Source organism: Rhinatrema bivittatum, chromosome 14, assembly GCF_901001135.1.
Source record: "Rhinatrema bivittatum chromosome 14, aRhiBiv1.1, whole genome shotgun sequence".
NCBI lineage: Eukaryota > Metazoa > Chordata > Amphibia > Gymnophiona > Rhinatrematidae > Rhinatrema > Rhinatrema bivittatum.
Genome location: NC_042628.1, coordinates 1,205,914 through 1,230,559, shown reverse-complemented (window position 1 = coordinate 1,230,559; position 24,646 = coordinate 1,205,914). Strand labels below are relative to the sequence as shown.

Sequence of the window (24,646 nt, the reverse complement as noted above, 5' to 3'; positions counted from 1 at the left end):
GAGAGAGAGAGAGAGAAGCAGCCAGCCTGTGTGTAAGTGAGAGAATGCATTTGATTGAGAGCATGTGTGTGATTGAGAGAAACTGGTCAGCGAGCTCGTGTGTGAGAGACAATGAAAGTGACTGCTCAGAGAGATGACTGATGTGTATGTGAGTGTGAGAGAGAGAAAAAGCATGGAAGTGAGAAATCTGGGTATGTGAGAAAGCATGGGAGTAAGAAGCCTGATTATGTGAGAGAGAGCAAGGGAGTGGGAGGGCTGTGTGTGTGTGCGTGCATGAGAGAGAGACTGGTTGATAAGGTGACAGTGTGTGTGAGAGAAAGAGACTGGTGTGTGTGAATGTGAGAGAAAGAATGTGATTCAGGGAATGAGAAGCCTGTGCACGTGGAGAGTGAGCATGGAAATGAGAGAGAGACTGGTGTGTGTGTGTGTGTGTGAGACAGAGAAAGTGATTATGAGAGTGAGAAGCCCGTATATGTACGGTAAGCAGAACACGGGAGTGGGAAGCCTGTGTGTGTGTGTGGCATGAGAGAAACTGTTCAGGAAGGTGTCTGGTGTGTGTGTCAAAGACTGTTTGGGAAATGATTGGTGTGTGAGAGACAGAAACTGGTCATGGGGGCATGACTGGTATGGTGTGTGTGTGAGAGACATGGGCCCTAAGGAAGAGGAAGAGGAATAGGAGAGCTGCTGGAGGGGGTAAGGAAAGGTGTCTTTTTAAGTTTATTTTTCTTGATTGACTGCCATTTTAATTATTTAATATTATGTGATGTGTCTGCTTTTTTGAAATATTTTATTGGTGTTTGGAGAATGTTTAATAGTTTTTATGAGTTTTTAATTGTTGGATGTTATTCTGTTCATAGCTGTTTTGAAACATTTATTCTGCTTATTAGTATAGTTTTACAATTATTTATGTGTGGGGATCTATAGCTGCTTGCTAGTTCTGTTTTCCTAATAAGAGGTATATTGGTTTTTAGGGCCTGATATACGGTATTTGTAGTGTTGCCTTTTCATAGATAGGGTTGCTCCTGTTTGAGTGTAAAATTATTTTTTTTCTTAAAAATATGTATAAAAAAGGGGGGGGGTCGTCTTATACGCCCAGTCGTCTTATACGCTGGAAAATACGGTACTATCCTTAACAGAAACATGGGGGTGACCTGCACGGAGCGGCAGTCACTACCCTTAACAGAAACATGGGGGTAAGCTGCATGGAGCGGCAGTTACTACCCTTAACAGAAACATGGGGGTAACCTGCACGCAGCGGCAGTTACTACCCTTAGCAGAGACATGGGGGTAAGCTGCATGGAGCGGCAGTTACTACCCTTAACAGAAACATGGGGGTAACCTGCACGCAGCGGCAGTTACTACCCTTAGCAGAGACATGGGGGTAAGCTGCATGGAGCAGCAGTTACTACCCTTAACAGAAACACGAGGGTAACCTGCACAGAGCGGCAGTTACTACCCTTAACAGAAACATGGGGGTAACCTGCACGGAGCGGCAGTTACTACCCTTAACAGAAACATGGGGGTAACCTGCACGGAGCGGCAGTTACTACCCTTAACAGAGACATGGGGGTAAGCTGCACGGAGCGGCAGTTACTACCCTTAACAGAAACATGGGGGTAAGCTGCACAGAGCGGCAGTTACTACCCTTAACAGAAACATGGGGGTAACCTGCACAGAGCAGCAGTTACTGCCCTTAACAGAAACATGGGGGTAACCTGCACGGAGCGGCAGTTACTACCCTTAACAGAAACATGGGGGTAACCTGCAAGGAGCGGCAGTTACTACCCTTAACAGAAACATGGGGGTAACCTGCACAGAGCGGCAGTTACTACCCTTAACAGAAACATGGGGTAACCTGCACAGAGCAGCAGTTACTGCCCTTAACAGAAACATGGGGGTAACCTGCACGGAGCGGCAGTTACTGCCCTTAACAGAAACATGGGGGTAACCTGCAAGGAGCGGCAGTTACTACCCTTAACAGAAACATGGGGGTAAGCTGCACAGAGCGGCAGTTACTACCCTTAACAGAAACATGGGGGTAACCTGCAAGCAGCGGCAGTTACTGCCCTTAACAGAAACATGGGGTAACCTGCACAGAGCGGCAGTTACTACCCTTAACAGAAACATGGGGGTAACCTGCACAGAGCGGCAGTTACTACCATAAACATGTTGGACAGACTGGATGGACCAGATGGTCTTTTTCTGCCCTCATTACTATATTTATATATCCATTGGGGTAAGAAGCACTGCTTTTTGTAGCACAGTGTCTATGCGGGAACACAATCTGGTACCAAGTAAACTGGAAAGAGTACATCCTCAGTCTGCTGTTGTGCACTATAGGTCAAGCGCCTGTTTGGTCCATACATTGCCATGGCAGCATGCAGAGTGCTATGTGCGGACTCTATTGTCCTGTTTTCCTGTCCCTCTGACCTATAAAAAGTATTTATCAGAAGCCAGATGTGCATTTTATGTTTTCTTTTTCTTCAGAGCCGAGCTCTTAGCATGCAGCAGATGATGCAGCCATCTCGTCAGCATGATGCCAACCTGCTGATGAAGCAGCACAGCCACTCTCCACAGCCAGCCATGAAATCCTTCCTGGAGAATGTGCTGCCCCATGCTACTCCCGACTTACCCAAGGGCCCCCTGAGTATCGGTTCTTTCAGCAACTTCCCTGTAGGTGGGTGTTTTCATCTTACTGCTCTCTGAGGGAAGGCATAGGAACACTTTCCCTTGTTGCTGTCTGACTACACAGCTCATAAATGTACTTGCTTTTCAGGATTGCCATCTAACTTGAATGTAAGCCTGGAAATGAGCAGTATTAAGGAGCCACAGTCTCGGCTCAGGAAATGGACTTCAGTGGACAGTATGTCTGTTAACCCATCGCTGGATCAAAACTCCAGTAAACATGGTATGTGCCACACACAGCTTCAGAAAGCCATTAGAGCTTGAAGGAACTGGATGCGGGGGTCTTAGCCCTCCCCTTTCTGCATTGATAGTGAGAGTAAAAGATTAGGGTTTGAGTGTACATTTACACAAAACAGACCATAGGAGAGTGCATGCTGCTCCTTACTTCTTGCAGAAATAGAATGAATACCGTAACATTGCTAGAAGGGATTCTCCTCACTCTGGATGGGTAGCAGTGCCCAGATTTCCACTTGTTTTGCAAGTATAGAGAAATCCAAATGATGCTGCAGAACAGCAAAGATTTGAATGGAGAAGTAAAACTTTCACCATTAAATAACCTCTTGTCTCATTTGTAGGTGCTATCTCCAGTGGTTTTCGGGTTGAAGATCCTCCCTTCGGTCCCTATGACTTTATCAATAGCAGTAATTCACCAGCCAGCCCTCCAGGAACTGTGGGGGATGGCTGGCCTCGTGCCAAATCGCCAAACGGCTCCAGTAACATCAACTGGCCACCAGGTGAGACTCATCCCCTCTCTCGCCAGTACGTTCTCCCCTTCCCTCTTTTCCACCCTTTCAAACTGTTTCTCATTTCATTCAAGGTGTGTAGCTTAAAAGGATTTTTGAAGTGTGCCATTTGTTCCAGTTTTATGCAGCTGGCATGTCTGTGTTAGGGCACTAAGCCTAGTGAGGAAGCGTTTAAGGCTGAGAATTTAGAAGCAGCATGGCTTATGTCGCTGATGCTCTGTATGACCTGGTGAGGACCTCTTCTAGGATCATGGTGTAGGCCGTGTCAGCCAGGAAGTTATTGTGGTTGCGTAATTGGTCGGCGGATGTCTCATCCAAGTCTCAGCTAGGCTCTTTGCCTTTCAAGGGTTGCTTCTTGTTTGGGAAGGACCTGAAGAAATTGATGTAGGGTTTGGGTGAGAATAAGGTTCACAAGCTGAGAATAAACCTAAGGGCAAGAGATTTTTTTCAGGCTCGTTCCAGTTTTTGAGACACTAGAAGGGTTGGCCTGCCAAGAGCAGCGACAGGTCCGCAGAGGCAAGTTTTGCTCTGTGGCCAGTCTTTTGTGGTCAGTTCTTTTGGGGAGGTTGGAGGCCTTTCTGGGACACCACAAGTGGGTAGCGCAGCCAGGTCTAAGCCTTCGCAATGATGCGAGGCTTGGACCACTCTGTCGTTCCTTTTGTAGGAGGTCGCCTAGCTTGGTTTTACAAGGAGTGGGCCAAGATTGCAGAGGATCAGTGGGTCCTCAGAGTAGTAAGGGACGGCTACGCATTAGAATTTTCTCACCTGTTTCTGGTTTCTCCTTCCGGTCCTATAGGCAAGCATCTGGTGGTTCAGGAGACTCTAGACCAGTTGCGGAAGCTAGGGACAGTAATTCTGGTTCCGCAGGAAGAAGGAGGCTCAGGAAGGTATTCCATTTACTTCGTGGTTCCAAAATAGGAAGGGACTTTTCGTCCAATCCTAGATTTAAAGAGAGTAAATGTGGCGCTCAATGTGCTGCATTTCTGAATGGAAACCCTGAGGTCGGTCATAGCAGCATTCCACAAGGGTGAGTTCCTGGCCTCTTTGGACTTGACAGAGGCATATCTGCATATATGCATTCATCCAGATTATCAGAGGTTTCTGCAGTTCATGGTTCTGGGTCAACATTTTCAATTTCCGGCTCTTCCCTTCGGGTTAGCCATGGTGCCACTCACTGTCACCAAGGTGATGATAGTGATTGCAGCAGCTTTTCATCGGGAAGGGATTCTGGTGCACCCTTACCTCGATGACTGGCTGATCCGGGCAAAGTCAGAGGACCTTTATTAGTCGGTTCAGAAAGTGATCCATACCCTCGAGTCGCTCGGTTGGGTGGTAAACTTGGCAAAGTCACTTGGTTTCCTCGCAGTCCCTGAAATATCTGGGAGCCCAGTTCCCAGATATTTCAGGGAAATTTCAGGAGCAAGGTATTTCTCTCGGGGGGAGCAAGTTCTGAAGCTGCAGAGTCAAGTTCGTCGGTTGTTAGGGTTATCGATGCCCAGAGTCTAGGATTATTTGCAGGTTCTGGGCTTGATGGCTTCGATCCTGGAATTGGTACTATGTTTACTCATATGAGGCCCTTGCAGAGGGCTCTTCTGTCTCGTTGGAACCCACTTTCAGAGGAGTTTCATCTTCATTTGCCATTCAAGGGTGTTGCCAAGGACAGTCTGTTCTGCTGTACGTGTTTCCCCAGAGTGGCCACGTCGGCCGTGGTTTGTGAATGGTCAACCTAGCCGTGGATGGTCCGTTGCGGCTTCCCCATCTGCCTGGTCTTCTTCAGCAGGGCCCAATATTTTCAGATCAGGCTGCTCACTTTTGTCTGGCGACTTGGCTTTTGAGAGGTGTCATTTGAGACGCCTCTCAAAAGCTGTTATTGTTACACTCCTTAAGGCTAAATGGATGTCTACTTCCCTCTCTTATGTGAGGGTCTGGAAAGTTTTGAGTTCCGGTGCATCACTAACGGCATGCGAGCGTTACGATCCCCAGTCTCTCAGATCTTGACTTTTTTCAGGAGGGTTTAGTCAAGGGTTTGGCTTTGAACTCTCTGAGGGTTCAGGTAGCTGCTCTGGGTTGCCTGAGAGAGAAAGTAGACTGTTGCTCTGTCCTCTCATCCTGACATATAGAAACATAGAAATGACGGCAGAAGAAGACTAAACGGCCCATTCAGTCTGCCCAGCAAGTTTCGCACTTTTTTTTTTTCTCATACTTATCTGTTACTCTTGTCTCTTAGTAACTTTCTTCGGGGGCCAAGAATTTGCATCCACCAGTTAGAAGAGTTTGTCCTGGAATTTTAATCTCACACTCAGAGGTTTGTGTGAAGCACCCTTTGAACCTCTTTGGAGAGCAATGCTTAAAGATTTGACCTTTAAGGTCTTGTTTATGGTGGCCATTTGTTCGGCTAGGAGGATCTCTGAGTTGCAGGCTTTGTCTTGCTGTGATCCGTTTCTGCAGATTTCAGACTCAGGAGTGTCCTTTCGGACGGTGCCCTTGTTTTTGCTGAAGGTGGAATCGTCCTTTCACATGAATCAGTCAGTGGAATTTCCGGCTTTTCCGGAGATGGAGTCTTCTGCTCCTCATGCAAGGGAGCTTAAGATGTTGGATGTCCACAGAGCTCTGTTGAGGTATCTTAAGGTGACAAATCATTTCAGGAGGTTGGATCATCTCTTTGTTTTGTGGAGTGGTTCTAAGAAATGTTCCCAGGCTTCCAAGGCTACTATTGTGAGGTGGCTTACGGAGGCCATTAGCTCCATGTACATAACGAAGGTCGTTCGGTTCCTGAGGGATTGAGCTCATTCTGCGCAATCTCAGGCGGCCTCGTGGGCAGAAGCTCAAATGGTTTTGCCGCAGGAAATTTGCACAGCAGTGACTTGGAAGTTGCTGCATACTTTTGCAAGGCACTATTGCTTGGATGTGGGAGATCCGGAGTCTCGGTCTTTCGGCGAGAGTGTCTTGCAAACGGAACTCTCCAGGTCCCACCCTAAGAAGGGAAGCTTTGGTACTTCCCAGGAGTCTGGACTGATCCGGGTACGTACAGGGAAAGGAAAATTGGTTCTTACCTGCTAATTTTCGTTCCTGTAGTACCACAGATCAGTCCAGAAACCGCCCGATGTGTGGAGATGGAGAGTTGTCGTCTGAGCTCAGAGTTTGTGGTAGGGAATTCAAATGTTCATGTATGGAATACAGACTTGTTTAGAGTTTTTGAATTTGTTTTGGAATTTGTGTAGTTTTTACGAGTTTTTGGTGCTTGGGTACAGGTCAATACTGAGGAACTGCAGGTGGCACATGTCGTTATATAGCAGTGCCAGTAAAATTTTCTGTCTCCATCTGCTGGCAGGGATGCAAAACCCGGGAGTCTGGACTGATCCGTGGTATTGCAGGTAAGAACCAATTTTCCTTTCCATTTTCTTTCTCTTCTGTTAGACACTAAATCCGTCTCTCTCTATATGGCTTATGGTGCAGGTCATGCACCATTTTTCTGGCTCTCTTTTAGTTTCGCTGTACCTTTTGTAGATGCAGTCTCTAGAACTGAACAAAGAGATAATATTGCTTCCCTCTTCCTATTAGTGATACTTATTTTATGCAACCAAGCATAAACAGCGGTGTCTCATTGGTTGGCTACTTTCAGGTTTTTGAGATAATGATCCCTAGCTCTTTTGTAGTTTTTCCTTCTAAAATGGTATTTGGCCCTTTTATTTCTGCATTCAAATGATTTTACATTTTTTTTATTGAAACAGTTACCAAACCTTTGAATATTCTTCCAGTTTTTTAGTTGTCTTTCATCCTATCTATCCCGTTTGCTCTGTGTAATCTGTTGCATAGTTTCATATCATCTGCAAACGTGGGCACTTCCCTTTTTAGTCCTCCCACGATATCAGTTTTATTTATTTTATTTGTAAACATTTGATATTCTGCCTATTCCTAAACATAGCCCCGAGGCAGTTTACATAACATAGAAACAAAGAAACATAGAAATGACGGCAGAAAAAGACCAATCGGCCCATGTAGTCTGCCCAGCAAGCTCCCACACTTATTTTCCCATACTTATCTGTTTCATCAACCACCAGGTTCAGGGCCCTTGTTGGGGTAACTGTTTGATTCAAATTTCCTGCCATCCCCTGTCATTGATACAGAGAGTAATGTTGGAGTTGTATCAAAGGTGAGCATAAGGCTTATGGTTAAGGGTAGTAACCGCCGCATCAAGCAAGTTACCCCGATGCTTGTTTACCCAGACTGCACAGATCCAATGCCTTATTGGATGTTGTCTGAATGTAAATCCTGTTTTCCTCATTTCCCCCTGCCATTGAAGCAGAGGTCAACGCTGTATATGCTTTCAAAGTTATGTACTAGGCTTAATTGGTTTAGGGTATTAACCACCATAATAAGCTACCCCCACGCTTATTTGTTTATCCAGATTGTGAAGTTTAGTCCTTTTTGGTTGTTGCCCGAATGTAAATCCTGTTTTCCACATTTCCCCCTGTCATAGAAGCAGAGACCAGCACTGTATATGCATTCAAAGTGATGTATCAGGCTTAATTGGTTTAGGGTAGTAACCGCCGTAATAAGCAAGCTATCCCCACACTAATTTGTTTACCCAGATTGTGAAGTTCAGTCCTTTTTGGTTGTTATCTGAATGCAAATCCTCTTTTCCATATTTCCCCTTGCCGTTGAAGCAGAGAGCAATGTTGGGGATGCATTAACCGTGCAAAGGCTTTTTGAGTAAGGGTAGTAATCACCAGGTAGTATCTAACATTCCAGAAAGCCACCCCCATGGCTCTACTCTTCATTCCCATCCTCTAGCCTTTATGGATCCACAGTATAAGGCATTGAATACATAAGCGATGGATTCACACTGATGTGAAGAAAAGTGTAGGGTACATTAGGTAGGAATAAGGAAGTGAGTTAAACATCAGCAGAGTGATAGATATTAAGAATCATTAGTTAGAGGTAGACCTTGAAGAGAATTAGGTCTAGCACTGATCCTTCTGGCATGCCCACCCCTCATCTCATTACCAAAGAGGATCCTATTCACCAGCACTGTTTAACCATTCTCGCCCGTTTATAATTTGTTTTCCAACTCTGACTTGCTAGCTTATCAGTCTTCTGTCTGGAAGTACCAGTCCTTACTTACATCCAGATAATCCATATCTACTGCCTCTTCACTGTCTATATCTTTTTGGAGATCAGTATTCCAAGTAAGATCTCACCAATGTTTCGTGACAGGCGTTATCACCTCCTGTTAATCTTTTTTATAATTCATGTTTAAAAAAAAAAAAAAAGCTCTTAGGGTCTGATTTGGAATCAGCAATTAGCTCCAAACTGATGCCTGCCTTATGGAAAAGGGCAAAGTCATTTTCAATAGTGTCAGAATTGCTAAAACACTGGACAAAGCCATGTGTAGGCCTCTCCCTATGCATCCCAGCATTCCTTTGCTTTTTGCCTCTGTTGTATGATGATTGATATAGGCAGAATATGACTGCTAGCTGTCTGTGCCCAGGACACAGATGGGTCATGGTGGTAAAGTGTTAATTTGTGACAGAACTAAATACCCATGCCATGTTCAGTTCAAGGCCCTCTTCTTATTCCTTTATTTCCCCTAGTTTCTTGGTGGTTAGACCAAGTCTGAAACATGGTTCATTTTCTCTTTGTTTCTCCTACTAAGACTTATCTCTTAGGTGGCAGAATGAGACTTCATGTGTGATTGTTCTGTGGGAAGCACATGTGTTTTGTTGATAAATAATTTGTGTATGTAATGACTTGTTTAATCTTTCTGCAGAATTTCGCCCTGGTGAACCATGGAAAGGTTACCCAAACATTGACCCTGAAACTGACCCTTATGTCACTCCCGGCAGTGTCGTCAACAATCTTTCAATTAATACTGTGCGGGATGTGGAGCACCTCAGGGACAGGAACAGTGGTATGTGCTGCATCCTTCTAGCCATAGAGATATATAAATCCCTGCTCTCCTTGTAAGTGAGGTTTTCCCAAATTCCAGGAATTGCTGTGTAAGTTGGTACTATGGCAAGAGATGTTAATAAAATTAGTGTGACTGTTTGGTTTTGGGGTTTTTGCCCATAATTTTTTTTCTATACATACTAAGTAAGGATTCTGTTGGCTTTCAAGGTTTGCTTCTATTGAGCCTTTTCCATGACTTAAGTTCCCTCTTCCCATAGTCGTCTTAGTTTCTTGATATATCATTTGGAATCCTTATGACCTGTTCATGCTGCGTTTTACAATGTATTTTTCTCTCTGTCAGACTATGAGGTGCTATAGGGGGTGGTGGTGTATGTTCTTTTTGGGGCTGGAATCGTTGGTACGAGGTAATATTTGAGTGGGTTCAGTCAACGGACTGGTATTGGGGGGGTTGGGTGGACTTCTTTGTTTTGTTACATTGTCTTTTTCCCTTTGTAGTCTATAAACAGCTTTGAATGATTTGTATCTCATGAAAGTGGTATATACATAATTCTTTATTTAAAAGAAATGAAGTTCTTCCTACCTGGTATCATTATAGACTTCTGGCTGCGTGTGAGAAGTGGTGGGGTACACTAATGTGAACAGAAACAATCTCTATATATTGAATTTGCATGGCAGAAAGACTGATAGCGATGAAAGAGATGTTCCCTGTACGTACCTGGATCAGTCCAGACAGTGGGTTATGTCCCCAATCCAAGCTGTTACTTCTGTTCCCAAGAAAAAGCAGACGAGGGTGAGCAGTCCACGCTTCTTTCCTGATGGGGAATTGGACTGAGAGAATGGGTCAGGGAAATTAAAGCCTATATCCTTCATGCAAAAATGTTGCTGGGGGACCTGGTAGATTGAAATAGGGCTCTGAATGGAGGAAATGGAGCAGAAACTGAAAAGTCATTGAATTGCAGCAGAGTATGGAATGGAATTGATGAACAAAGTGGAGGAATAATCTTAGGATCCATGGGATCCCAGCGCAGGAAGCTGGGGACCAGACCTTGCACTAGATCCTGCTAAGAAGGGTAAAGCCAGGGGTGATATTGTAAGACTATTGCATTACCCCAATAAAGAAAAAGTATTCTCAGTGACAATACTGAGAAAAATATTGATAAATATTGAGCAAAGCATGGGCCTCCAACAATATCAACTGCGGCACGTCAGAGGTGAAGGGAAACAAAGCAGAGGCAAGGAAAATTAGTGCTTATTTTGTCATAGATTACACAACACATTTATAAGTATAGAAGTTTACTTTTAAGTCTGAGAATAAGCAATAAAAGCATACAAGATTAGAAATTGCATTAAAGAATATCTACATACAAAAATATTTTCCTCACAGTTCCCAATGTGATGTATTTTTGGAAAATCTTGGAACACAACACATTGGGAAATTCTGTCACTCCATTAGCTTTCCCGCCTTCATCGGTCACTGGTAATGTTCCAAAGCTTTTCCTCCAAGCTGTTTTTCTCTGATTTCAAACAGCCTGTCTCAAGTTGCTCTTTATAAGTTAATTCTGCTGACCTCTGCTCCACTTTTTTCTCTGGGCCATGTGCTCTTTGAGGCCCCAACTGTCCGTTATCACATCAGCAACAAGCAGTTGTGTGGCCAAGAGGCTAGTGCCCTGTTTTCCTCAGATAGCTACACAGTTAGCCTTTTTGAGTAACTGCTCTTTCAATTTACTCAGAACTTGTTTTTTGTTACAAGCATGGGCCTCCAGCAATATCAACAGCGGCACTTCAGAGGTGAAGGGAAACAAAAGAAGCAGTGACTATATTGAGATTAAAAAAGGCAAGACTGGAACACTTTCATTTTAATTACAGTGGAGAAGTGAGCTACGCTATGGGATAGCGCTAAGGCCTATATAAGATGTAAATTGATACAGCTGGCAGCAAAGGAGGAAGAGGAAATATAAAGAAATGGGAGAGCTTAAAGGGAACATTTTGTAAGCATAAGAGTTATACAAGAGGAGGATCCAATAAAGTGCTGAGGTAGTTTATAGAGTGGAAAAAGCAACTATAGAACTTAATGATGGAAGAAGTTGTTTTCAGTATTATATGAGAGGAAGTAAGCTGGATAAAACTTTGGCATATAAGCTTAAAAAACAAACTGTACAAAACTACGTAGGTAACATGAGAGAGAAGGCAGAGCAATTAGTATTCAAATTAGCTGAAACTTGAAAAAGCTTTGCAGATTATTACCAGGAGCTTTACTTGAAAGAGAAAAAAGGACCAATAAACCAGGAAGAGTATTTGAATTCTGTCAATCTATCAGTCTTGGGTTCAGAAAAGAGACATTTTCTAAGTAGGGAAATCTCCCAGATGGAAACTATGGACTCTAAGAAGATTGAAGCTAAGAAAGACCACAGTGAAATTTTATAAGATCTGTATAGAGGAAGTGGTGGCCCCACTGCATAAGCTGTTTAATTTTGTAAGGGAACATCAGGGCACACCATCATCACTGGCAGGCATGGAGGGGAGCGCTCCCACACAGTGCGGTTCTTACTGTCTAATATCACTGCTGAATCTTATAGCCTGGCTTTTTCAAATATATTTTAGTTAATATTTCTGTTTATTGATTATATTTTGATTGCAATTTGGGTTGTTTTAATCTGATTGTTATTGTTCTTTTAATAAAAATAAAATATAGATGTTATTAGATGGGACTTTGGCTGTACAGTTTGATCCATAAATACCAGGTAGGATTTATAAAGGGCTAAGAAGCCCCAGACAATATAAGAACGATCTTGGATTCAATTTAATATGCCAGGAAGAAGGGAATCCCAATGGTACTGTTAAACTTAGATGCTAAAAAGGTCTTTAATCAAGTAAATTGGGAATTCCTTTTTCAGATATTAGAGAAAAGAATTTGTGGCTTTAAATTTCTGAATTGTACAAGAACAATATATAAAAAGCCAATTGTGGCCATTAAAGTTAAAGTAGGGACATCAGATTTTTTTAAACCTGAAAAAAGGGACCAGACAGGGGTGTCCATTTTCCCCTCTCTTTTGTTTTGGTGATGGAAACATTTGAGGAGAAGATAAGAGTAATGATATATCGCTTAGAACTATTTTAATGTTAGGCGATCCATAAATCTTAATGAATGTAAATGATATGAAAGGGATTGAAGGAGGAGGGGAGGAATATAAAATCATCCTATTTGCTGCTGCTGATATTCTCAAATTGATGAAACTGAGGACATAATTTCCAAATCTCATAAAGGAGATCGAAGAATATGGGCAGAGCTCCAATTTTAAGGTAAACTACATGAAAACTGAGGCTTTCAATATAAACCTTTCAGAGCAGAGATCTTTAATAGAAAGCTTCCCCTTTTCTTGGGCCAAGCGGGGTATAAAAATACTTAGGAATGCAAATCACTAGAACAGAGAAGTAAATTTATGAGGCAAATTATGCTTATTTGAAACATAAAGGGAGAGCATTAGACATTTGGGATAGGCTGAAGGATACATGCAGTTAGGATGAATATATTACACAGGCTGTTATCTTTTTTTTGTATCTTACCAGTGATCTGTGCTAGGCTAGGATGGTGGATTGGGGCTGTCAGACGTGATGTAGTATTGTAAGAGGTTACCTATCTTCCCATTCTAAGAAGGTGAATGCAGCCCTGTGGGATCCATGTTTCTGGATGGAGAACCCTATACTTGGTTATTGTGGCAGTCACAAAGACAAGTTCTAGCGTCTTTCGCTCTCACAGAGACATATCTACATATCCCTCATCTGAATGGAACATCAGAAATTCCTGTGCCCTCACCATCTTGGGAGAGCATTTTCAGTTCCACGCATTGTTTGGTCTAGCGGTGGCTACTTCTCTTCAGAGAGAAAGCATCCTGGTGCATCTATATCTAGATGACTGGCTCGTTTGAGCAAAGTCAAAAGGAACTGTGTCAGCATTCAATGCAGCAGGTCCTGCAGACATTACAGGCTCTAGGCTGGGTGGTGAATTTGGCAAAGAGTGAATTAGTTCCGAACCAGTTGCTGGAGTATCTGGAAGCACACTTCAAAACCATGCTAGGCAAGGTGTTTCGCACAGAGGAGAGGATGTTGGAATTGCAGGCACAAGTCCAGAGGTTGTTGCAGCTTCTTTTTTTCTCAATTCTTTATTTATGAATTTCCATAGCAAATTCAAGAAATTACTCACTTGAATAACAGACATTATGGCTACAGCAATACTTTCACAGTACTGCTCTCAAATTATTTGGGCAGTGGTATCAGCCATATCAATAGCAACAGAAGTGAAAGCTGATGAACCACACTGAATCAAAGTTGAAAATGTGAAACACCATGGGTGAAACGGATTTTTTTTACTCATTTAGTGGACCTCATACATGGGCATCTTGTAATGCTAAATAGCATATCGGTTAATGCGCCAACCAGTTTAATCATAGGTCATAAATGAATTTTTTCTTTGCTTCGTGAGAAAATCCAGTATACAAAATGAAGTGCAAATATATTACAAGCTTCGTATAAAAGTACTTTTGTATTATTCCAATATTCCAAAGTTTCAAAAATTTTTACTTAGCTTGAGGAAGCGCGAAGAAACGCCATATTTCCATCGTGTAAGAGGCTCAGATTATAGAAGCCTGACATGGACCCGTGTTTCAGCTGTGCCTTCGTCAGGGGGCCGAAATTTGCTGCGGATAGTAACAAACATTATTTACACTTGTAATACTTGCAAACGATATTCAGCGATGTGGTACTAACATGTTAAGAACGGCTTTTCTTGCCGACCTGCCGGTAGTGCATTTCTTCAACCGGAGGGGCCGCTCTCGCGCCTTTTTTTTAAAGAACCCACAACCAATACACAATTGCCACTTCGGCAGCAGTTGACGTCAGTAGTTGCTATTGATAAACCGGACCTTTAAATAATGTAATACCATTCCACTGATACGTTTAACACGTGGGGATGTACAGAATTTAGATTAAAAATCCATTTTTGCTCCCTAAGATTGAGTTGTTGTGGATCCCCCCCCACCCCCTCCTTGATAGATGAATGCAATCTATCACTCGCCATTTGAGATCCACAAACTTATTCTTTTCCAAAAGGCAATGTGCTACAATGGGAGCTTGAATTTTTTCGGTCAAGAGACAGCTTCGATGTTCAATGAGCCTGGTGTGGATTGGGCGTTTAGTGCGACCAACATAGATTTTGTCTCAGGGACAGATGATAATGTAGATCACATAAGAAGTTTGACAGTCAGAGTGGGTGTTAGCCAAACGGATTCTCCCTGTATTGTCCGTTCAAGCCAGGCCTGATAAGGTTTGGGGGCACAAAGAACATTTGTTGCAGGGCCAATGTCCAAGCGGCAAATTGGACTGAGTGTTAGTATCATGTGAATGAAAAGAATGTCAAATATATCTCTTACGTTTTTGCCTCGACTGTGTGCAATCAATGGGACATCAGTAAAAATAGGATGTTTCTTCAAAATCTGCAGTTATTGCGAATTATGGACGCAATATTTGAAGATTTAGTGGAAAATCTAAGTGTGCACACCAAGGGAAATTCTTCTGGATCATTAGAATTGTCCAACAGAAGCCATTGTCTGTGAGCATTAGATGCTCGCTTGAACGCTTTTCTAATGATTCGAGATGGTTAATCACGTTGTAAAAGGCGAAGTTGCCAATTGCTGAGCATGAATAAAAAAATCTTGTTTCTCTGAACATAGGCGACGGAGTCGTAAAAATTGTCCAGTCGGTAGATTCTTTTTCAGACTGAACGAATGAAAACTGGAAAAATGCAGAAGCGTGTGTTTGTCCGTCGGTTTTTTGTACAATGAGGTAACAAAATGATCATTCTGGCGGATAATAAGGATATCCAAAAAATTAATGTGTTCGTGATGGTAATGCATTGAAAAAAATAAATTGCTGTCAAGAGAATTGAGCCAATTGAGAAACAGTTGTAAATTCTGTATATCCCTGTGCCAGAGAAAAAAAATATCGTCGATGTATCAAATCCAATGTCATACATGATGAAAATTAGTAGATGGATATAGATGAGTCTCTTCAAAATTGGCCATAAACAAATTCGCCAGGCTAGGGGCCATGGTGGCACCCATGGCGGTCCCATGGACCTGCTTGTAAAATTGTCCATTAAACAAAAAGTAGTTCTCACGCAATGCTAAATCTGCCAAAGCTGACAAAAAGGAAGTAGGAATACACTGGGGACGTGGTCTCATATCCAAACTCTGTTCCAAAATCAAAAGAGATTGTTCTTGTGGGATACTGGTGTATAGGGCATGAATGTCCAAGGTGACCATAATGCAATCAGTGGAAATTTGTATAGAAGATAAAATACTGAGCATGGATTTAGTGTACCTAACATACGAAGTCATCGAGGGGATGAGTGGCTGAAGAAACTTGTCCACGAAGACTGAAAGAGGTTCCAGGAGGGATCTAATGGTGCTGACTATGGGTCTGCAGGGTGGGTCCATAATATTCTTGTGGATCTTGGGGAGCATATACAAAGTTGGTGTTCTGTAAGTGGAGTTGATCAAAAAAGTCTTCTCCTTATTGGTTAAAAAACCAACAACGAAGGCATCTTCCACCATTTCTTCAATTTTGAGTGAAAGGGAGGGGCCAGGGTCATCAGGTAATAATAGATAATTATTGATATCAGAAACGTGCATGTGCACCTTATCTCAATGTACATGGATTTATCCATTAGGACAACCACTCCTCCCTTATCGGCCTGTTTTATCACCACAGATGCCATGTTCTTCAATTCATTTAAGGCAAAATGTTGATCTTTGGACAAATTGAATCGAGGTTGATCGGAGATGGATTCAGTGTTTGCTAAATCAAATAAGACCAAATCCATAAAAGTCTTAATGTGGGGGTCAATCGGGCCAGGAGGTATCCATGTGGATTTAGGAAATACAATGGAGACATCCGTCGTCGGGGGATGGTTAGAAAAAAACAGTTTTATCTGAAGTTTCCTAAAAAAAACTGTGTAGGTCACGTCTGGTCTGAAATGCATCGTAGGAATAAAACGGGACAAAAGATAGTCCCTTTTCCAGTACACTGATTTGGGATTGTGTGAGCTGTAGAGATGATAAATTTATGACGGTGGATTCAGTGCGCTTTGTGAGCAGGTCTGCGGGCGTCCTCCCGTGACTGACCATGTATTGGTATGGTTCCGAAAAAAAACAGCGGTTATCTCTCCTGTTGGAGGATCTAAAATTATTAAATCTAGAATCAAAAGTGTTAGTGTTGGAAGTGGTAGGTGTGTCCTCATCAGATCCAGAGGAAGATTCATCGGAACCAGCGAACGCCACTCTTCTGGGTTTCGGATTAGATTTGTGTTGCCACGGATATATAATGCCTGCTGCGTCGTCCTTTTCATCCCGATTATATTTCAAAATCTTAGATTGGCGAGCCTCTGCTCGAAATTTATCAATAGTTTGGTTGAACTCATGGAGTTTTTTGTCATAGTCCTCCAGATTTTCAGTGGTCTGCAGTGATGTTTTTATCTCATCACATGTGGATTTGACGGTGGTAGCCAATTTGCTGGTAGTCTCCACATTCAACAACATAATGTCCAGGGAACACTTGTTAAGGATGGCTATCCATTTGTGCACAAAGGAGAGCATTTAGGTGTGGGTAAAATTTAAATGTTGCACGAGAGGTAGGTTTTTAATAGTGAATCACGTGATGGGGTTTTTAAAATAAGAAACTGGGAAAGAGTAAATGAGGTGACTTTGTGTGCCATATACACGATACTGGTTGTAGCCCTGTAAGGGCAAGAGCCAGGCGACTGTGAAGGCACAATCATTCTGATACAATTTCCCAAAAAAAATATTTGTGTGTTAGCAAGGGTAAAATATAATTCCTCCTTTTTGGAGCAGTGTTTTGAGTTATAGAATTAACAAGGAGGATTTTTGAAGCCTTATACTAGAAGGTTTTTTGTGGTTCATTTTGAACCTTGGTATATATGCCAGGGTTGTTTGAAAAAACTTCTCTGTCTTCATCTGCTGGAGGGGGGGCAAAACCCAGGTGTCTGGACTGATCCAGGTTCAGATTAACAGGCGTGCTCAGTGAGAACTGATTTGCTTTCCAAGCAACAATTTTAAACAGTTACTTTTGTCTACAGTCAGCTGACCTGATCTTGTTAGAAATAAACTTCTTCTTGGCAGATAGTAATGTAAATTGATCATGTTTATCTATGTCCTGGGGAAAGTATACGCACTGTGTACCCATGTGCATTCTTCTAGCCACTGAGGAAAAGTGTTGCAGGGGAGAGGGGGGGCGGTATGTATGCACATCTATATTGTTTTTTCTCTGTCATTTTTGATGGTCCCTTCTGTGGTCTCTCTTAAAAAGAAATGACTGGAGCTTTTTAAGGTGCTAGTTCTGTCTGGGACATGGCTACAATCTGGAGACAAAATCAGGATGTGCTCTGTTTCATTATTGTATAATGAAGTTGCAATAAGTTTTTTGGGTTGGAATATTTGCTTTAAAATATTACTCATTGCATGGGAGCAGCCAATCACAACTTTCTCTTTCCACAGGGTCATCATTGTCTTTGAACACCACGCTGCCTTCAACTAGTGCCTGGCCTTCCATCCGTGCCTCCAACTACAGTGTCTCCTTCAGCAGTACAGCACAAAGCACGTCAGGTAGGCCCGGTGCTCATTCCAGTATGTTACTTGAATCGTGTACACAAAGGCTGCTTTAGATTGGCTACTGCCAAATTTGTAAGCTCCCATCGGAAACCAAAGACCTTCTTCCTAACATACATTTTGTCTTACAGGAGCCAGAAATAGTGATCCTAAGCCTGCATGGTCTCCCGGGTCCATGACCAACACTTCTCTGGCTCATGAGCTGTGGAAAGTCCCCCTGACGCCTAAAAGCAGCACTGCTCCATGCCGCCCTCCCCCTGGGCTGAGTGCACAGAAATCACTGCTACCCAATTGGGATAGTAGCTCTCTCCGCCTTGGCGGGGGGTGGGGAGGCTCTGAAAGCAGGTACACCCCAGGTAAGTTTGCATTTTGGCCATTGAAGGGGCTAATCACCCAAAACATCCCAGCAGTGCATGGGAGTTTCTTTCCTGGTAGAATTTGCTAGTGAAAAGCAATCATGAAAATATTCATCCCATCTCATTTTTCTGTTAAAGGGATTCATTTTGTCCATGTTTTCAATGTTCTTACTGTCTTCAGATGTTCATAGATATGGGCACATTCATTAATGTAGCAGGCACAGTAGAGGGTAAAAGGTGTAGCTGTGTTGGAGTACAGTTGGACAAGATAGGTATGTTTGAGGACAGACAGTGTAGAAGCCTTGCACTTTCTGTGGCCAACATAAAGGAAGTGTATTCATTGATCTGTGCTCTTTGCAGAGTCTCTGCTGGCTTGGGTGATGTGGAAATGTAGCCAGGTTCTATGATATACTGTGGGAGGATGATGTTTGTTTTATTTATTCCATGCCTTCTCTATGTAGACTCAAGATAAAATACAATTAACTGCAATTTAAGTAATGTAAAATCAATAAATAGTGCTAAAATGATTATACATTGTAATCTAGAATCTAAATATTTTGGTTGATTTGTGATAAATTCTTATTTCTTCTCACACAGCCAGACCAGTCCAGATGCATGGTTTATTCCTCCAACCAGCAGATTGAGGCACAGACTAACAAGCTTGCTGACCTCAGCCTGCTAATATTCTTTGTCTTCAGAAGCTGGTAGGCTTGCATTCTGTACAATGAGCTGACACCCTGCTAGGCTGGGTGAAGAAGATAAAAATTTGGATGGGCAGCTCCTCAGGTGAAAGCTTTGTACTACCTTCCTCTGTTGAGCACAGCTAGTGGACCGGGGAGCTTCCAGTTTCCTGAATGTACCCAGAGCAATCCAGACAGTGGTTGAGCCTCCTGTCCAGCAGAGGGAGACAGAGAAAAACTGAAAAGGTATCCTGTATCAGGACAGTGCTCACCCTGCGTCTCTTCAGTATTTCTCTGTCTCCCAGCTGAGGCAGGCAGTTGAACCTGTGGTTCCCTAGCTTTCTCTGTTTTCCACACTGTGTTGATTTCTTTCTCACAGGACAAGCAGGATGGTAGTCCTCACATATGGGTGACATCACAGGATGGAGCCCAATCACAGAAAACTTCTGTCAAAGTTTCCAGACCTTTGAGTGGCCCCTACTGGGCATGCCCAGCATGGCACTAACCCTGCAGCCAGCAGGGGTCCCCCTTCAGTCTTCTTTTTTCCGCACAGCAGTAGCCTCTAGGTAAAGGAGCTCTGAAGAGATTCCTGACAGGAATTTTCCTCACGGAATTACTAAAGGTTAATTGCCCCACAGGGGTCCCCCCTCTGACTTTTCTCAGTCCGCGGTACTCCGGTAAGTTTTTACCTGTTTTTCCGTCGATTACCGTCGACCGTTAAAGGGGCACTTAGAGAAGATGAGGCCATCGCGGAAAGATTAAATGATTTCTTTGCTTCGGTGTTTACTGAAGAGGATGTTGGGGAGGAACCCGTAATGGAGAAGGTTTTCATGGGTAATGATTCAGATGGACTGAATCAAATCACGGTGAACCTAGAAGATGTGGTAGGCCTGATTGACAAACTGAAGAGTAGTAAATCACCTGGACCGGATGGTATACACCCCAGAGTTCTGAAGGAACTAAAAAATGATATTTCAGACCTATTAGTAAAAATTTGTAACTTATCATTAAAATCATCCATTGTACCTGAAGACTGGAGGATAGCAAATGTAACCCCAATATTTAAAAAGGGCTACAGGGGTGATCCGGGAAACTACAGACCGGTTTGCCTGACTTCAGTGCCAGGAAAAATAGTGGAAAGTGTTCTAAACATCAAAATCACACAACATATAGAAAGACATGGTTTAATGGAACAAAGTCAGCATGGCTTTACCCAGGGCAAGTCTTGCCTCACAAATCTGCTTCACTTTTTTGAAGGAGTTAATAAACATGTGGATAAAGGTGAACCGGTAGATATAGTTTACTTGGATTTTCAGAAGGCGTTTGACAAAGTTCCTCATGAGAGGCTTCTAGGAAAAGTAAAAAGTCATGGGATAGGTGGCGATGTCCTTTCGTGGATTACAAACTGGCTAAAAGACAGGAAACAGAGTAGGATTAAATGGACAATTTTCTCAGTGGAAGGGAGTGGACAGTGGAGTGCCTCAGGGATCTGTATTGGGACCCTTTCTTTTCAATATATTTATAAATGATCTGGAAAGAAATACGACGAGTGAGATAATCAAATTTGCAGATGACACAAAATTGTTCAGAGTAGTTAAATCACTAGCAGATTGTGATAAATTGCAGGAAGACCTTGTGAGACTGGAAAATTGGGCATCCAAATGGCAGATGAAATTTAATGTGGATAAGTGCAAGGTGATGCATATAGGGAAAAATAACCCATGCTATAATTACACAATGTTTGGTTCCACATTAGGTGCTACAACCCAAGAAAGAGATCTAGGTGTCATAGTGGATAACACATTGAAATCGTCGGTTCAGTGTGCTGCGGCAGTCAAAAAAGCAAACAGAATGTTGGGAATTATTAGAAAGGGAATGGTGAATAAAACGGAAAATGTCATAATGCCTCTGTATCGCTCCATGGTGAGACCGCACCTTGAATACTGTGTACAATTCTGGTCGCCGCATCTCAAAAAAGATATAATTGCGATGGAGAAGGTACAGAGAAGGGCTACCAAAATGATAAGGGGAATGGAACAACTTCCCTACGAGGAAAGACTAAAGAAGTTAGGACTTTACAGCTTGGAGAAGAGACGACTGAGGGGGGGATATGATAGAGGTGTTTAAAATTATGAGAGGTCTAGAACGGGTAGATGTGAATCGGTTATTTACTCTTTCGGATAGTAGAAAGACTAGGGGGCACTCCATGAAGTTAGCATGGGGCACATTTAAAACTAATCGGAGAAAGTTCTTTTTTACTCAACGCACAATTAAACTCTGGAATTTGTTACCAGAGGATGTGGTCAGTGCAGTTAGTATAGCTGTGTTTAAAAAAGGATTGGATAAGTTCTTGGAGGAGAAGTCCATTACCTGCTATTAAGTTCACTTAGAGAATAGCCACTGACATTAGCAATGGTAACATGGAATAGACTTAGTTTTTGGGTATTTGCCAGGTTCTTATGGCCTGGATTGGCTACTGTTGGAAACAGGATGCTGGGCTTGATGGACCCTTGGTCTGACCCAGTATGGCATTTTCTTATGTTTCTTATGAGTTTGGCCCTCGCAGCTTACTGGCTGTCGACCGTACCGCGGCTCGATTTTTTGCCATGGCGTCGGGGTTTCATCGGTGCCCGGACTGTACCCGCATCATGTCTATCACAGACTCCCATAAAGTCTGTGTAATGTGCCTAGGACGCGAGCACGATGTCTTGACCTGCACCAAATGTGCCTTAATGACACCAAAGGGTCGCAAGGCCAGATTGGAGAAGATGGAACTTCTCTTCCATGCTCAAACTCCAACTCCGTCCATTGCATCGATGTCATCGGAACCGGCACCGTCAACTTCGCGCCAGCATCGACCACCGACCGGTGACAGACCGCCATCGACGACTTCTCGGCCATCGACACCCTCCACTCCCCCTCAGGATTGAGGGGACCACAGGGAGAAACGTCGCCATCGACACCATAAGACTCGGACGATCGAGGGAGTGAAATCGACCTCGCCATCGTTCGAGCCGCTGTCGAAGAGACCCCATTCAGGAAAGGCACTGACCATTCCTGTGACCGAGTCCCTGTGGCAACCCTCACCCGATCGGGGATCGGGAGCCGCAACTCTGCCTGTAACGGTGGTCCCTCTGGCTATGCCTCTGCCTCCTTCTTCTATTCCGGAGCCGGGGCTGATTGCTCCAGGTCCCCGAGAAGAACTGGACCGGATGGTTCAGGAGGCCATCGACAAGGCGATGCAACGTCTTCAGGTTCCACCGGCACCATCTGTGGAACCGATCATTGACCCGATTCCGGCAGCGCTGGCACCGCTGCTATCCAGGATGGAAGCGCTTATGGGCGTTTTTCCTCCAATGGTTCCCGGGTCTCCGATGGCTCCGATGCCCTCCCCATTGACTGCGTCATCGGGAGGAGAAACACCATTCCTCATACCTCCATCGGGAGTTCTGCCTCAGCCATTGATGTCAATACGTCCCTCGCCACCGACCCATCCATCAGTGCCGATACGTCCATCGGCGCCACCAAGTCATCCCTTGATGCCTGCACCGGTGCTTCGATGCCATTATCGGTACCTTCGATAATTCCTCCGATTCCCTTGGAGCTAGACCGGGAACTTCAGGTCTACAACCACCCTGTCCCCATCTAGTTCCTAGAGGAGCAGGTGCTGATCCTTACGACACTTGGGGTGATGATACTTCATCAGACACCGATGATTTACCTTCACCACCTTCACCCACTGAGAGTAGGAAGCGTTCTCCTCCAGAGGACCTCTCCTTTATAAACTTTGTGAAGGAAATGTCCGAATTGGTCCCTTTCCAATTGCAGACTGAACAGGATGATAGGCACCAGATGATGGAATTGCTCCAGTTCCTGGATGCCCCCAAAGTAATCACATCTATACCCATCCATCAGGTCCTTCTCAATCTCCTCAAGAAGAACTGGGAACATCCGGATCAGTTGCTCCAGTACACAGGAAAGCTGACACTACCTATCTGGTACAATCAGCCCCAGGTTTTCAAAAATCTCAGCTTGATCACCACTCGGTAGTTGTAGAGTCTGCACAAAAAAGGGCAAAGAGGTCAAAGCCTCACTCATCTGTTGCTCCTCGAAAGGAACAGAAGTTCCTAGACAACATTGGTTGCCGAGTATTCCAAGGGTCCATGCTCATCTCCCGAATTGCCGCCTATCAGCTTTATATGACCCAATATAACAGGGTCATTTTTAAGCAGATATAGGACTTCTCAGACTCTCTGCCTCAACAATTTCAAGAACAATTACAAACCCTAGTCAACAAGGGTTTTGAGGCAGGCAAGCATGAGATAAGAACATCTTATGACATTTTTGACACTTCTACCAGAGTGTCTGCAGCTGCCATCTCAGCAAGGCAGTGGGCCTGGCTCAAGTCTTCTGACCTTTGCCCGGAAGTACAAGACCGGTTATCCGACCTGCCTTGTGTTGGAGATAATCTGTTTGGCGAGCAGATTCAACGGACAGTAGCAGAATTAAGACCATCATGAGACCCTAAGACAGCTCTCTTTGATGCCTTCTGACTTCTCAAAACAGCCCTTCAGATCCTGTGCCACGAGACGTGATCAAAAACCGCAGTCTCATCAAGCCCGTAAACAAAAACCACAAGCAGCTCCTCAACCAGGACCTACTTCAGGTTTTTGACTTCCACTTAGAGAGCAGCAGCCACATTCCTCTGTCACACATACCACTGGGAGGTCTATTGTGCCACTTCCACAACATGTGGCATTCAATCACATCCGACCAATGGGTATTGGCAATCATTGCTCAGGGTTACCATTTGAAATTTCTCGCCCTGCCACCGGACTCCCCATTCTTCTGGAACAAGAGGTTTCCCTCCTCCTCCAGTCAAGAGCAATAGAACCCGTTCCATACTCTCAGCAAGGCCTAGGGTTCTATTCCCGGTACTTCCTAATCCCCAAAAAACGGGAGGTGTCCGACCTATTTTAGACCTACGGGCCCTCAACAAGTACCTTTAACGAGAAAAGTTCAAGATGGTCACCTTGGGCTCGCTTCTACCTCTTCTACAAAGAAGAGACTGGCTCTGCTTTCTGGACCTCCAGGACGATGATGGCATACACATTGTGATAACTCCAGCTCATCGCAAGTACCTGAGGTTTCTAGTAGGCCCTAAGCACTATCAGTATTGAGTGCTCCCATTCGGCCTAGCGTCTGCGCCACGAGTCTTTACCAAATGCCTCGTAGTTGTCGCAGCCTTCCTCAGAACCCAAGGTGTTCAGGTCTGCCCCTACCTGGACGATTGGTTAATCAGGGCTCCCACTCAACAATCTGCTCTGTCGTCCCTCAATCTAACCCTACACACTCTAATTTCGCTAGGATTTCTCGTCAATTACGACAAATCCTACTTAGTCCCATCTCAAACCTTATCATTCATTGGGGCAGACTTGGACACCTTACAGGCAAAGGCTTTCCTGCCTCGACAACAAGCACAGACTCTTGCGTCCCTTGCTCACCAGCTGCAGTCTCAGCACTCCACGACTGCATGCCAATTTTTTGTCCTCCTCAGACACATGGCGTCCTCAGTCCATGTCACACCAATGGCC

At 43.8% G+C, this 24,646-nt stretch overlaps 1 protein-coding gene across 6 annotated transcripts in view; it reads left to right on the top strand.

The window, feature by feature from the left end:
• TNRC6A (trinucleotide repeat containing adaptor 6A) overlaps positions 1 to 24,646 on the top strand; it is a 163,525-nt gene that overhangs the window by 129,052 nt on the left and 9,827 nt on the right. For all 6 annotated transcript variants that reach the window (XM_029577637.1, XM_029577635.1, XM_029577634.1 and 3 more), the window contains 6 exons: positions 2,488 to 2,677; positions 2,777 to 2,908; positions 3,261 to 3,419; positions 9,199 to 9,339; positions 17,906 to 18,013; positions 18,148 to 18,372. In XM_029577637.1, the coding sequence (XP_029433497.1) occupies positions 2,488 to 2,677; positions 2,777 to 2,908; positions 3,261 to 3,419; positions 9,199 to 9,339; positions 17,906 to 18,013; positions 18,148 to 18,372 (955 nt within the window). The remainder of the gene's footprint in view (positions 1 to 2,487; positions 2,678 to 2,776; positions 2,909 to 3,260; positions 3,420 to 9,198; positions 9,340 to 17,905; positions 18,014 to 18,147; positions 18,373 to 24,646) is intronic.